Raw genomic sequence first — 15,975 nt, 5'->3', positions numbered from 1 at the left:
GAGATGCGAGGTTTTGTTTTTGCATGTGTGTGCGATATCACAGTGTGCCTCTGTGCTTCATCAATACTCAGTACTCAAGTTCGTCCCCTGAGGATTCTCCATCACACAGCTTTCACACTGACTCATACATGCTGCTATTATTCCTCTCTGCTGCACCAATATCTTCAAACCCAATGAAATATTAATGAAAGTTTTACTTGTGGAAAAATAGCACTGGACAAAGCTATAAAACTGCAGCTTGGAAACAGTAGCAACAGTGCTTAAGAGCAGTGCTTCTCAACTTGTGAAACATACAAACAATGTTAAATGCTAATAAAAAATGCAAACATATAAGCATACATTGTTAGAATAACTAGATAAATAGGTTAATCAACATTTAAAGATGGAGAAAACATCCATTTATTTTTAAAGTCATTGTTGCGTTAAAGCAGTCATCAAAACCTTTAGTGATGCCAAAGGCTGTGGGTCCAATAAAATTCTGTTGAACTTTGTTGCAAATGAATCTGTATTTGGTAGAAGCTAGCCAAATTGAGCAGACGAAAAAATGGACAGGCTTCATTATACATTTATGCATAGGATAAACACAGTTTTTGCAAAACTAGAGTGTTCTGCTGCTGAAAGCGGGAAAGAATCGAAATTCAAGAGGCACAATAATTAGCAAATAATAAAAAAACAAATTTTTTGCATATTGTGGTTCATGGTAATGTGATTAAATTTCAATGTTTGATTTTAAGGGCACATTTGTTTACTTTTACAAGATAGACAATATGAAGTCCAGTGTAAATTCTGGATCCTGAAGCATGAATAAACATCAGAAATAATGAGACATTATAGCACTCCACCAAAATAAGCCAAGTCTTATCTGAGATCCTGATCAACAGCTGCCCTGTTCCAGCATGCACATCTATAAACAGCCCATACGGAGTCTGAAACACTGCGGGTCAGAAAAACCATCAGCAATGAAAGAAAGAGAGATGCCACTTACAGGAATTTCTCTTGCTGCCACTGGCGGATCCTGGGGAAGCCATCCCAGAGCCGCTGCTGAGTCTGACCAGGAGCCTTGCAGTGGGAGAGCCGGAGTGGGCAGGGGGTGTTGTTGTTTGTTTATAGCACAAACCACCTGCCACACATCCTGAACGTCTAGACGAGCAGCACTGGAGGCTTAGACACACACACACACACACTTACGACGGCCAGTGATGCTGTAGAGCAGTGCAGCGTACAGCGAGCGCTCGGCTGTCTGATGGACTGAGAGGCAGAGCAGCAGTGAGTAGTAGATTGGAATGTACCACTCAGCACCTCAGGAGGGGAACCGCTCAGAGAGAGAAAAAAGAGACTGCATTAATGAAGCAAGGAAATCATGAATAGAAGATGTAGATAAACACAGAAGATAAAAAGAAATAGTGAGAGTTCTTGAAGTACAGACAGAAAAAAACCCAAAAATATTCACAATGTCCAATCAAATGTCTGTAGACTAAGAATGACTAATACCACCTGCCACTGGCTAGTAAGTAGCAAATCTTCTATAAGCATTTCAACTAGAAAATAGTAATGTTCAATTCACTTGGCTGTAGAACCTTTTTACTTGGGCCAGTAAGCAACCACATAGCAATGCTCAGGCAAACACCCGAGAACACTCACAATTTCTTTAGAACATGTAAAAATGTGTTTAAATCTGATAATAATAATACCATAACATACTCTAACATGAAAAATAACATGCTACATGTAAGATTGAATGGTGCTTCTCCATCACAGTTACAGATGCAGCAGCTAAACTCTTCAAAAATTGAATGCTACTGTGCACTTCAATTGTGATATATACTGTATTGTGTTAGTTAATGCATTAGCAAACATTAAATAACAATGAGCAATACATTTGTTACAGTATTTATTTATCTTTGTTAACGGTAATACAAACACAACTGCTCCTTGTTATATTAACAAATATAATTTTTGATTTTAATAATGTATTAGTAAATGTTGAACTTAGAATAGCTATAACTAAGATTAATAAATACTACAAGTATTTTTTTTAAAATTGAAGTATTTATTTAACGTAGTTAACTAATAATAACAAATTGTAAAGTGTTACCAATTAACCTCTAACTAAGATTAATAAATGCTAGAAGTATTTTTTTTTTAAATTGAAGTATTTATTTAACGTAGTTAACTAATAATAACAAATTGTAAAGTGTTACCAATTAACCTCTATTTTATTTAAAGTAATGAAAAATGGTTTTAATTAGTTTTGTAATAAGTGGTAAGTAATTAGTTTAAGTTAAAGGCAGGCTAGGTGATTTGTTCCAGAAACATTTTTTGTTATGCTGGTTGAAAGTCTCTTTACATCCTGACAGCAATCACTAAGTTAAAGTGATCTAAATGTATTCATATGTACATATAACGTATAAGGCGTAGGACCATAAAATGTTAGTCCAATCTTTATATTCAATCCGAATGCAATGATAAAAAGTTCTACCTGCCTGTCAATGTATGTATTTTCATATGTCTGTGCACCCTGCTCATGCAGACATCACACATCAACAGCATGTTTCATGCTATGCAGAGTTAGACAGACGTCAGTCACAGAGCAATGCAACCGAAACACCAGCCACCTTTTACAGTTCCTCCTGAACCAAAACAAAGAGCTTATACTGCGTTCATGCCATACCTACAGCAATTTGGAAGAGATGGAAACCAGTGATGTTATTCTTGGAGGGGTTTTTGTGGCATTTAAATTGCAATTCTATCAACGCTGAAATGAATCTGCAGCAGTAAAGTGGTACAGGTTAGTTGTTTATGTTTATTTTTATTGTAATGTTATGTTCCTTGAGACATTAGGGAAGTTTAATGCTGTCTCTCGTCTCTTGATGCTTTGCAGACTCTGCTGTGTGCGTTCATGTCTTTTGGAGGAAGCATGGTTTTGTAAATGCTCTAAAGGGAGGGTGGGATCTCATGCTTTCAAAGCTAGCTTGCTATTGCTACCTTTAACTGCATTTCAAAAGCCTTCAATGGAGAAATGCTTTATGGCATCAGAAAGATGTAGTGTCAGCATCTACCAGCAGGGTCAAGCTCATACTAATCAGCCAAACCTAGATCATTGACTGTGGAGTACAACCAAATCTCAAGCGTCAAGTTTACATAGAATTAAAACATGAGAAAATAATTATGACAAAATGTATATATTATGACCCTTCACAGTCATTTTTAAATCACCTGTTACCTGCAGACCACTTCTGCACAACAGTATGTTTCATTTGTCAAAGGACCACAAAAACGCCACTACATTTGCCAGTTAACAATAGCATTACTGTGTGAAAAATGAAAGCTGCCAGTACTAGATGGATTAGCTATTATTTTTCATTCGACATGAATGATACACCCTGGCAGTCAATATGAAGCTAATTGGATATCATAACGAATACATGTAATTGATTTGAGAGGCAGGGAGCCACAGCTCTTCTTGATTGCCTCTCCAAATGATTGGACGCAAAATGTAGCACCATCCCAGAGTGAATCATTTGAGAGCTCAATAAGCAGAAGATTAGATTATCACAGCTAAACACAAATCTACTGTTATTCAAAACAGTCATGTAGATGAAACATATAGTTTTATTATAAACAGATAAAATAAAGCCATACTTCCATTCTCTAAACCGCTGTCCTATAGGGTGTTAGGAAAGATAAAATGGTTTCTATATTTAATTGTTTAAATCTGTTCCCTTTTGAAGTAGAACTTTGACACTGTGTCTTGGATTGACGCTATGGGCAACAACATTTACATTTATTCATTTTAGCTGACGCTTTTATCCAAAGTGACTTACAATTGCTATGTCAGAGGTCGCACACCTCTGGAGAAACTAGGGGTTAAGTGTCTTGCTCAGGGACACATTGGTGTCTCACAGTGGATTCGAACCCGGGTCTCTCACACCAAAGGCATGTGTCTTATCCATTGCGCCATCACCACCACCTGCATGATTAACATACCAATTTATTGGCTGACGACAGTCCATGACATCACAAGCGGAGTGTTCGTAAGGACGCCTGTAAAACACGCCATCAGCTTTTTTGTCTTCAAGAGCCGTTTGTATGCGTGTGTAAGATAAACACTTTTGGAGCACATTCAACTCCCGAAGGAACTGGGTGTGCTCATAATAATGCATTTGTGTTATCCCTGGAGCTAGAAACTCTGTTCTTGTTGATTCTCTTCCAAGGGATAGGAATCTAGTGTTTGCACGAGCGTGTTCGGCTCTCAATGGAGTTGGAGGCACTCATGCTGATGCATTCACGGTAAGAAGCTACCTCGAATCATTCCTCCTTTGTTATCTTGCACTCTATAACTTAAGAATGGTGTCTTTTATGGATCGTCGAGAGTACAGATCGTCGTGAGCGCTTTCCCATAATTTTTCTAGGGTATTTAAGTAGAGCTGGAGCTCCCCTACAGATTCCCTAGGGGTTGAGTTTTGATGGCGAGAGTTTTTGCCAATTATATTATGCCACTCTCATATTTGCATCCCTTCAGATGAAGGAGAGGGCTGCGTACTCCCCTGGACGTAGTGGTAATATCGAAGGTTGTAGTTGATATTCCAACGCTTCCTCATGACCAATTCGTACGACCTCACTCGTAAAATATGTACGATTTAGCAAACATTTTATGAATTCGTACGAGTGAGGTCGTATGAATTTGTACGAATTAGCCACCTCATTAAATACGTATGAATTGCCGTGAGATCGGGTTGGATATTCTCCCTTTTGTCGCTATACTGTTAAGTCTTTCTCAAGACAAAAGAAGCTGACATAGCTGAGACATTTTTTCTCTGCCTTGACAAATTTTGCACAATAAGGCCCCAAAATGCAAGTATTAAGAAGAAAGTAAATCAATTTTATTTTCATGTTAACTTAACACTTAAAATACATTCTTAACAAGCCCCTAAACCACCCAAGAGGTCATTCAGGGTTATAGTAAGAAAGCGTTATTTGTACGAAGCACATTATAAAAAAACGGATTCACTCAAACTAATCCCAGCAGCTGTGGAAAATAGCCACGTCTGCAGGAATCCTGCACTCCAGGCAGAAGCAATGCCTCTCAATCACCATAATGTCAATAATGACCTCAGCTATGATTCTCAATCGCCTTTAGCTGCAGCCAACATTAAAGTCTGTAGTGCTTACATCGATGGCATTATAACTACAACTGATCTCAGAAGGATCTGGGATATATATTAAACCATAAGCAAAGGTTTTTGGGTAACATACAGAAATATCATTCAATAAAGAGCAGCCATACTAGCGTGCCAATTGATTTAGACTATGTAGCAATTTAGAACACAGAAATTGTGTTATGCAACAAACGGCTCATTATGAATACTTGTTTTACAGACAAAGCATTTCCCATTCAAGTGTTGCTCTGTGAAATGCAAAACTCTCTGTTGTGATCCAGACAGGCACTGTAAATGGCTTTTGATTAACTACCCCATATCTTTCGCGCTGCTGTTTCTGATCACTAGAGGTCTGCAGCAACAAAAATAACTTGATTTTGTTTATTTAATTTTGCGGTTTGTTTATTTGGAGAGCACAGACACATGATGAACCTCACTGTGTCTCTGGAGATCAAAAAGCTGGAAGACACAGTCTAGCTGGATCCATGAAGTTCAGCCTCAGGATAGATATTGGAAAACATGTTTGATCAAATAGAATGTCCAACTACACCCCACCCACCCCTATCTAATCATAATTTATCACAAATAATATTATTTTAATATCAGTATTATTTAATTATTTTAATAGTATAGTAAAATGTTGTATTACAGTAATTTAGTAGTAAATATTAATATTATTAATTTTATTAATTATATATAAATATTTTTAAAAGTCAAGATCAAATCAATAAAATGTATTTTTTTATTTAAATAAAAATCATATGCCCCCAAAAAATCTCTTTTTATCCTTTTGAATATCACCCAATAGGATTGTACATCCCACCATAGGATAATTGACGAGAATCAGATAATTTACTAAATAATGTAATTCATTCATTTATTTCAATCCTAATTAGAAAATGTCTTAGAAAACTGTCTGTGTCTGTTTGTGTGTTCCAGGTATTCCCCGATTAAATGGATAATTATTTAGAAAATGTAAAAAAACAAAATGTTTTCTGAAAGGGTTAGATTTAAGGTTAGGGAAAGTTTGTACAGCAGTAAAATCATGTCATAAAACACAAAATGTGTGTGTGTGTATGTGTGTTTGTGCATAATAAAGATAAATAATATATATAATGAAAGCACAGGTCTGCTATTGTTCCCTAATTAATTGAAGTCACACTGCAACCCTTTAAAGCCTACATCTAAAACACTCTGTAGTAGCCTGAGCCTGTAGTATCCTAGGGCAGTTGGCAATCATGTTTGATTTGCACCCAAGTAAATAGTAGAGAACAGAGTGAATGTGAAAAAAACAAAGTGAATAAAATCGCCTCACAGCAAAAAAAAGTGAAATATTATTGTTGAGGTGCAGTACTTATTCAAAGTCATCTGCTCTGACTGTGTGCACTTCTGCCCAGTAACTGCGGTGAGCTCATACTCCAGCTTTACAGATGTGCTAGATCAGCAAACTGGATTACTAGATTCTTTTCCCTTTTCTCTTTAATGAGACTTGACAAGTGTGTACATTCTGTGCGTAATGAGGCGTAATACTCTTTGTCTATGAACATTTTACCAAGGGGAATGAACTATTGAGCTCTCAGATGATCATATAATATTTTTCAACTGCATAATATACTCACTCCATTAACATGCTACCTGTACATGTGTTGAAATGAACTCCATGTGTGCTTATGATATTTGAGCAGGTCATTGCAATTCATTACGTTAATTCAGACTGTGACCTGAATTCATTCAGATACTTTACATCGAAGGGAATGATTTTAACAATGGTGCATTTTATGGAAGAGCTTTAAAAGCTTCTGAACCGAAGCAAACTGTCTCGCCTGTTCTCCACCTCGCCCTCAATCCCTGAGCAGGGAGATTAAGAAACAGAAAAGCTGCATGCACTTGACATTTGACTGTGTAATTTAAGAGCCAGGGTCAGCACCAGAGACCTCTGGGCATGTTTGATGTCAGAATGTGTTAGTTGTGATGGGCCAGCACACAGATTAGCATAAAAATCTGACATGAGCTTAAGCATGAGGTTTATACAGGGTTTATGGGGAAATGTAAATATCCTATTACAGCACTAATGACTTCAGTGGCCACAGCTAATAAAGAACATGAACTGTAGCCAAAAACTAATTTATGAATTATAGCACACAGACTTTAGTTATAAATGTGAGGTAGTTCATGTGTTCTACATAAGTTACACTCCAAAAGTTTTTTGTTTTTTTTACAGCGATGCCAAATAACCATTTGTGGCTCCCCAAAGAACCTTTCATGGAACATTTCTTACAAGAAGATTTGTTTTCTTTGTTTGAAGAACACATCAAAAAATCTAAAGAAAAAAAACTTGTTTTAACTGTAAAGAACCTTTTGTGAAATTGAAAGGTACCATGGATTGTCTTTTATGAACCACATATGACACTTGTATTGAACAGGCCTCTGTGTATGTGAAGTTTTAGCTCAAAATACCCAACAGATAATTTTTTACAGCATGTTTAAATTGTCACTTTTTTGGGCTGAGAAAAACGCACCATTTTAGTCTGTATCCCTTTAAATGCAAATAAGTTGCAGCTGTCGGCACAGACGGCGGAGCCTCACCCCCAATTTCCACCAACTGCGGAACGGCTGCGGATCCGCTCCAGAATGGCGGTGGAGTCAATAGGCTTGTTTGAGATAGGCCTTGACTCACCTGAAATGTAGTCGAGATGGCTGCAGTGAGAGGAGGAGTGTCTCGCTTCTCGCAGTGGATCTGACACCTGCGAGATCAATGATGGATATCGCGGGATTCACGGGATTCACGCTAGTGCACAGTGTTGCTAATAAACTGGATATAATTTAAGTTCTGTTGCTTTTATATGAAAATAAATATAATGAACAAGACACCCAAAGTACTTGTTATTTAATTTCATTCCAATTAAGTGTTTATCAATCATTTTTTATTTAATACAGACATAGGCTATGTATGTGTGTGTGTGTGTATGTGTGTGTGTGTGTGTGTGTGTGTGTGTGTGTGTGTGTGTGTGTGTGTGTGTGTGTGTGTGTGTTTGTATGTGTGTGTGTGTGTGTGTGTGTGTGTGTGTGTGTGTGTGTGTGTGTGTGTGTGTGTGTGTGTGTGTGTGTGTGTGTGTGTGTGTGTGTGTGTGTGTGTTTTTTTGTTTTTTTTAATAATAAAATTACATTGCATTACCCATAGAGATCGCACTGTCCGAGAGTTTGGGAATATTCACACATAACACATTATATCCGAGTTTTAAAATCAAACATTTTAAAAGAGAACAATACATCACGGTTGTTAAAACCAATCAACATTAAAAGAAAAGTTCGTTATTTTGTGTGAGCATTTCAGTGAACACCCCAGACCACTCGGTGAGTTTCACGTCTTTGTAAACTAAAGTTGAATGCGTTTTATGAATGATTCTTCCAGTGCCCCTATGAAACCATTGTGGAGGTGGGTGGGTGCTAACACAGAAGCCCGAAAATTCTCGGGACAGCAGCATTTGTCCAAATTTCAATCTTAACTGTTCTATTTCATCAGAAACGATCTTAAAACAGGGCTTTAAGTGTAAAATACCGAACTTGTCCTTTAAGCTGTGTCGTCAGCAAGTCGTTTCCCATCATGCTTTTGATCAGCGCAGTCAGTGGAGAGCAACTGCGCGTGACTGCAGAATCCGACACGTGCGCCTTGCGCTCGCAAGAGTTTTTTGACACATGTCAGCATGACATCACAGCAAGGCGGACCGCACTCGGACACATTTCTAACCCCGGATTTCCACCAACTGCGGGATGGCTGCAGATCGGCTCCGCTACGTGTCGGCTCCGTGCTCAGTCGTCCTTCAATACCTACCAGATCCGGATTTGTTGTGGAACGGCTGCGGCCATGACTGACAGCTGAAGTCACGAGGATGTGCGATATCTCGCGAATTTACGTATGATCGAGTTATATAATAGGATGTAGTTTCTATAAACAGAACCACAAAACCAGCAACAGTTTGTTTCCATCCAGAGGAGTAGAGGGGAAACAACTCTGTGCTTACCTGCTGATCTCCCTTTTTTGTGGAGCTTATTGTGATTCCACCATGGGTAAGTACAATATTTATAATTCTATAATCAACTTAGAAAATGCTAAATGTGTATTTTGGGTTCCTTTTTGAATGTATTGGGAAAGTAGTAGGCTGTGTAAATAAAGTTAACTATTGTTCTTGTTGGAAAAGGAAAAAGTATATAAAACAAAATCTCCGCCCATTATGACGTTTTCGAGGTGTAGGGCAGGGAAATACGATCCGCCTTGAGTGGATCGTTTTGATCCGCCTTGAGCGGATAATTTTATTTTGAAAATTACCAGATGTTTTATTTTGTTTCTGTGCTCGACCTCCTGCGGCGCTCTCTGGCATCTGGCAAAATTAGAAACTCTGCGTATCTGCTCCGGAGGATTGCGTTCGCCGGAGCTGGGACGGAGTCGGAACGCAGCGATTCCGCAGTCAGTGAAAATACACACTTGACTTCCGTCCCCAAGATTGGTCTGCAGCGTTCGACCTGAGAGACATATACTTCAGATCTCTATCCTTCCGCACCACAGGCCATCCTGTGTTCATGCGTTCGAAGGGTGTGAAGTATCAGTACAAAGTCCTACCCTTCAAGTGCTCACAGCCAGTTGGGTCCTCAGGTCAACTGGGAAAGAGTAAACTCGTCCACGGGCTGAGGATCTCTTTTCTAGTTTGGAGATGGATTCGGTCCAGCGCATCTCTGAAAAAGAGTGTGTGGATGGTTAGTGCTGTATAGAAGTGAGAAAGGGTCCCACTGAAACTCTTCAGAGGCTCCTGGAGCATATGGTAGACGCAGCCGCTCGGCTTCCTCCATATGAAGACCACTTCAGCACTGACTTCACGGCCGAATCCCGAGGTGGCTGTGGCAGAGCGGCACGTTCCGTGTGAAAGCACCCTAGCCTGCCGCCAAACCCTCAATCTGTAACAGACCTTTTGTTCCTCCGGGTCAACGGTCCCTAGAACGAGTGTCAATCAATACCGGCTGAGGGGCCACATACAAAGGGCATGCAGTAACGGACGTCTGGGCGGCCCTCCGACTGCGTTGTCATCCATTGCCTCGAGTTGCTTGCAGTTCATCTCGCTTCGAGTCACCGCTACTCAGCGAATTTGTTCTGGTCAGAAAGGACAACATTGCAACCGTTGCGCTACACTTCCCTCGCATGTCACAACTAGCCCGCCACCTCCTCCTCGGAGACAGAAGCTTCTGAGGTCGCTTCATTCCACTTATTACTAAAGGCCTGCTCAATCGCGCCGCTGACGAGGCTCATGACATCCTATGGCCCAGGGAGAGTAGAGTCTCCCTCCCCAGGTGGTCCAGCTGTTTGGGACCACTTATTCTCAGAATATTGAGACCCCAGCCTGGATATGTGCCCAAGGTTCCTACCTCTCATACAGAACCAGGTGGTGAGCCTGCAAGAGCTGCCCCGGAGGAGGCAGACCCAGCCCTGGCTTTTCTCTGTCCGTCCGTTCCATTGCGGTTATACGTGCTCAGAATGCAAAGCCTGGACCTTAGACCAGCTCTTGTCTGCTACGGAGACCAGCAGAAGGAAAGGCTGTTTCCAATCAGGGGTTGGCCCACTACATGTGGTTGCCTTCATCTTGGTGATTTTCCAAGGTGCACGTGCCCACCTGGGTGGTGAGCTCCTCCCAAGTGAGTGTATTGCTCCCTCCTAGGCGTTGACACAGAGTGTCCCGCTGAACAGATGATAGAGTTGGGGACTGAGTGACACCTATCCTGTTCGCTGAAGAAACTAGACTATGTGTCGAACCACTGCTTCCCGTGGGCTCCCTTCATATGAAGCCAGTTTCACTGTAAGCCCGGTTCGAAGTGACAGCTTGCTGCGCCATTCCCCTCCTATGGACTGGATATGTGCGCAATTCTTGCTCCAGTGAGTTCCCCTTATTAGCCGAACACTTATGCAGGTCCCCCAAGGTCTGGAATCGGTCATTCTCCACAATCTTCCTCAGGGGTCCGGTCACCTCTTCTCGTTGTGCAGCGTTTTTTTGCCACACTTTTTCCTTCCCACAGACTTCCCACTGAGGTGCCTTGATACAGCACTCTGGGAACAGCCTATTTGTTCAGAAATTTCTTTCTGTGTCTTACCCTCTTGCTTGAGGGTGTCAATGATGGCCTTCTGGACAGCAGTCAGGTCGGCAGTCTTACCCATGATTGCGGTTTTGAGTAATGAAACAGGCTGGGAGTTTTTAAAAGCCTCAGGAATCTTTTGCAGGTGTTTAGAGTTAATTAGTTGATTCAGATGATTAGGTTAATAGCTCGTTTAGAGACCCTTTTCATGATATGCAAATTTTTTGAGATAGGAATTTTGGGTTTTCATGAGCTGTATGCCAAAATCATCAGTATTAAAACAATAAAAGACCTGAAATATTTCAGTTGGTGAGCAATGAATCTAAAATATATGAAAGTTTAATTTTTATCATTACATTATGGAAAATAATGAACTTTATCACAATATGCTAATTTTATTAGAAGGACCTGTATATATATATATATATATATATATATATATATATATATATATATAGAGAGAGAGAGAGAGAGAGAGAGAGAGAGAGAGAGAGAGAGAGAGAGAGAGAGAGAGAGAGAGAGCACATGCTCTCGCATGCTCTTTCGGTCACAACACAGTAGATGGCATGGAAACCCTATATATAGCTCCAAGTCTCCAGTGATCCCACCCAGCCTCCCTCTCCCACATCTTCTACCAGAGACAGCCAGTCCTTTGTCACCGCTGGCTCCTTTGAGTCTCTCAGCTCCTCAGTTGACTCCAACCAGCAACTCGGATCCCAGTCTCCAGCTCCGCCTTGAAACGAGGATACCCTGTCTCCGTCTCAGACCTCTGAGCTAGTCTCTCCAACTTGGCCCGTCGACCATTCGGCTCCGTCATGGCTCCTCCCTACCTCGGCTCCACCTGGGACTATTGTCCTGAGGACTCCACCTGGCTACCTCGTCCCTCCGGCTCCGTCTTGGTCAGTCATCACTCTGCCTGCGACACGGACTTTCGGGCCTTCGGCTGTGCTGCATCCCTCCACCCCTTTAGCTCCGTCAGGCTCTGCCTTCAGTATGTGTGCATGATGCAATAATATGCCTTTAGTCAAATAGTCATATAATGGTTGCTCTTTGTATGTTTGTGTATGCATGCTTTTGTGCAATGTTATAATAATACTGCATACTTTTTTAATAATGCATGCTCTGTGTAATATTTGTTGTCACACTCTATTTAGTGTGTGTAAATATGCAAATGTGTGCTTTTTGTCAAGTAGTCATATAATGCTTGCTCTTTCTGTAATGTTTGTGTATGCATTCTTTTGTGAAATAATTGTATGTGATATTGCATGCTTTTTGTTTATAATATGTGTAATAATTCTGTTTGTGTAAATAATAATAATGTATGTTTTTTGTGTGTATTTTGTATTGCAGTAAAGCATGCTGTGTTTACAAGTTGTTCCACCATATATGTGGCTGGTAGGATAATAAATTTCACTTGACTTGATGTCTGTTGTTTTAAATTTGTGCAATGATGTATGCTCTTTATGCAATATTTTGAGCTCTGAACATAGAGACCCTTGCTTAGGTCTCTGTGAAAAAAATATGTTTGTGAGATACTGATTTGAATATAGAATCTCAATCTTACATCTTCGAAACGCATTTTGAAGCAAAAGGCAAAGCAAAAGTAAATGAAAGGAAGGTGCTGAGGCATGTGTCCCAATAGACTACAGTGCCCAGGCCTGCAGTTTAACTACTCTGAAACCTGCTACCGGCTACATGGCTGTGAAGGTAGGAGGCAGTTGCTAAGCAACACTATGCTCTGGGCAACTTTCAAATTTTGAATCATAGCTCCCTTTGGCTTCTCCTTAGAATCTGTGGTGAGTGAGAGTTTGTACAAGGCTTTACAGTTACCGCCAGAGGAAAAACATACATTTACAAGAGTATTGCACTGATGTCTATGAAATCAGAAAAACTGTAAGGCTTCACGGGGTGTTTGAAGATGGCTATACGAACAGCCAGAGAGATAGGAAGCAAGCAGGTGCTTTGACATGTTCTGGCAGGTGTTCTGTCACTTTGGCAGGTGCGTTCTTTTCAACAGGCAGGATAGTTTGCAACCCAATCTGTCAAATGTCCATAGTCGAGCATAAGTACAGAAAACATGGACTTTCCACAGCAGCAGGTGACAGAGTCAGTTCAGACCTGTGTCAAACACTCCTCAGCAGGTGTTCCTGCCATGAGATGAGGACACACACACACACACAGTTTTTGCAGTATCTCTTGCAGGCCATCTGTTCATTCTACAGTCCTCTTGAAGAGACACGAATTTCTGCTTTTCAAAGATCCAGAATGCCCCCTCAGTTTTTTTTCCACAGTTATTCAATCTTTTAGTTCAAAAAGAGTTGATAAGCAAATTGTTCAACCCCAGGGGTGTCCAATCTTGATCCTGGAGATCTACACCTGCAGAGTTTAGATCAAACCCTGCTCAAACACACCTGTCTTTAATTATCAAGTGGTCCTGAAGATCTTAATTAGCTGGTTCAGATGTGTTAGATCAGGATTCAAGCTGAATCTCCAGGAATAGGATTGGGCACCCCATTACTACTCTATAAAGTTGTGTAAGACAGATATTTTCTGTGTCTTTGTGATGGGATTTATTAGATGATGTTCAAGTTCAAAACAAGCTAAGCTATATTGACAAGATCTGTAACATACTGTCATTTACTTCAGAAAACAGTGTTTACACAGAAGTTGTACAAGCAGACAGTAAAAAGATGGCTACTAAGTTCCAATACGGGCTGCATCTGAAAATTGAATACTCTCTGAGTAGGTATACTTCTTTTGTCATTACTTTGTGACCATTAAAAAGGTAGTATGATCAAAAATGTAGTATGGTATGAATGTAATCCGGATTTACTACATCCATCGTGTTGTCAGTTATGTGACCTATAGAGTTGCATCACTTTACTGTCATTCACAACTCTTCTCCTGTTCCCTCATGGGATAGTGAAGTGTCCAATAGGTTGCCAGTTTTTGGATATAGCCTACTGTACTACTCTTTTCACATATAGTTTTTCGCCTACTACGTATATGAGAGGGAATATTCAAATGCAGCCAATGTCTATAGGAGACCCCTGGCAATGTGAAGAGCCAAGTCTGCATGTTGTACTTGGTTGAAATTTCTGCCAAAATAGTTTAGCTTGTTTTGAACACAAAAAATTTCTTAGAAATGGCTACCTTCCTATAGTATGGTGTCGCTAAAGCACTCAGAAGTACAAGTTAAACATTTATTTATTTATTTATTTTAAATGTCAATCGGATGGTCTGAAATAGCTCTTTCTTGTCCTCCATTTCTGTGGACTCTGATTGTATTTTACTGTAATGCCCATGTAATTGGATTGGCCTTCTATTCTTTACTGTATACTTTCCAAATTACTATTAGAGAGATTTAGAGTGGTCATTTGCTCAGATAACAGCAGACAGCAAAAAATAACTTTTAGTTGTTCTTTATAAAAATGTATTGTAAGTCCTGATGTATAATATTTTTCTACTGATGATAATCCATTCCATGTTTTTGCAGCCTGAATTTCTGGGTGGTTGAAACAATCAAGCGCTTTGTATTGAAACTGTCTGTATAGGGAAAATTGCCGAACTGACAGGCTAAATTTGAACTTGCATCAGTCAGGCTTAATTCATCTAAAGCCAACATTTAGCCTAGTTTCCCAGTCTTGTCAAAAGCACAAATCTAATGAATACCACAGCAGTGACATAAGTGTTGCAAACTGTTTCAGATCTTTTAACTTGTACTATTGAGCTAAAATTATATAGGCTGCAAAGCTGCCTTTCCGGATTCATTTACCTTCACCACAAGGATTGTCATATTAAGCTGATGGTAGGCTTAAGAGTGATCAAACATGCAGTGTGGCAGCAATCTAATTGCTTCTCAATATGCATTTGCACATGCACACTTTGTACCAGGCTTGGGATGAAATATCCATTACATATCCCAGCAAACACATAACGTTGGCACAACGTACCCAACCTTCTAGCAACGTTTTAACAACATGGCCAAAAGGTTGCTATTACAATTTTGTGTGGTGAAGGTTGATAGCGTTGACATAATTTGGACATTAAACCACTGTTGAGGGCCATTGCTTAAGGCTGTGCCTATGGTATCTGGACAACCACTGAACGACGTGTACTCGTCACTGCCCTGAAGAATGAAAATCAGCCTTTTAAATTTCAACCGCCCGTTGGACTTGTGTTGTCTCATTCTTCATCGAGCAAGGATACATGAGTATTGCGTTGAATGTACCTCAGCTAAATAAGATACGTAATTATTCAAACACAAACTACAACTTCATTTTTTAAATTGACTAATGTAGCCTCGCTCGCACTGTTTAGTTTTTTCATTTGATGTGTCTGATATTTAGTCTCATTTGTTTCTTTGCTCCTCAGTATTTGTTGATGTCTCCTGGACTGATTCCGGTTACCGACCTTTATCAGCGGGCTTTCGACTACGCTCCCCCTGTCTGCCATGTACAGAACCCGGTTTTGTTCATTAAATGTTCTGATCTTTGCTTTTTATGTTTTATTTATTATACTTAAAATAAATGTGTATATTTGTTTACTTAGTTTTTTTCTTTTTTCACAAATGTATGACTTTTGGAAGTGAAATTTGATTAGGCTACCATATGCAGTTTTAATAAAGTTGAATTAACGTAACCTTCTGTACTTTTTAGTCTTCAAAGTGTACACTTGCAGGTGTTGATTATAATTAGGC

The 15,975-nt window shown here is 39.9% G+C and overlaps 1 protein-coding gene across 2 annotated transcripts in view; it reads right to left on the bottom strand.

Moving 5' to 3' along the window:
• Window positions 1-1,242, bottom strand: part of dtnbp1b (dystrobrevin binding protein 1b) — a 49,440-nt gene extending 48,198 nt beyond the window's left edge. For both annotated transcript variants that reach the window (XM_077196466.1, XM_077196468.1), the window contains exon 1: window positions 986-1,242. In XM_077196466.1, coding sequence (XP_077052581.1) covers window positions 986-1,028 — 43 coding nt within the window. In that variant the 5' untranslated portion in view covers window positions 1,029-1,242. The remainder of the gene's footprint in view (window positions 1-985) is intronic.
• Window positions 1,243-15,975: the final 14,733 nt, after the last annotated feature.

Source organism: Siphateles boraxobius, unplaced genomic scaffold (assembly GCF_051911475.1).
Source record: "Siphateles boraxobius isolate OS27281-9 unplaced genomic scaffold, OSU_SipBor_1 35, whole genome shotgun sequence".
NCBI lineage: Eukaryota > Metazoa > Chordata > Actinopteri > Cypriniformes > Leuciscidae > Siphateles > Siphateles boraxobius.
Note: the sequence above shows the minus strand (reverse complement) of the source record. Positions and strands in the feature narration are given on the sequence as shown.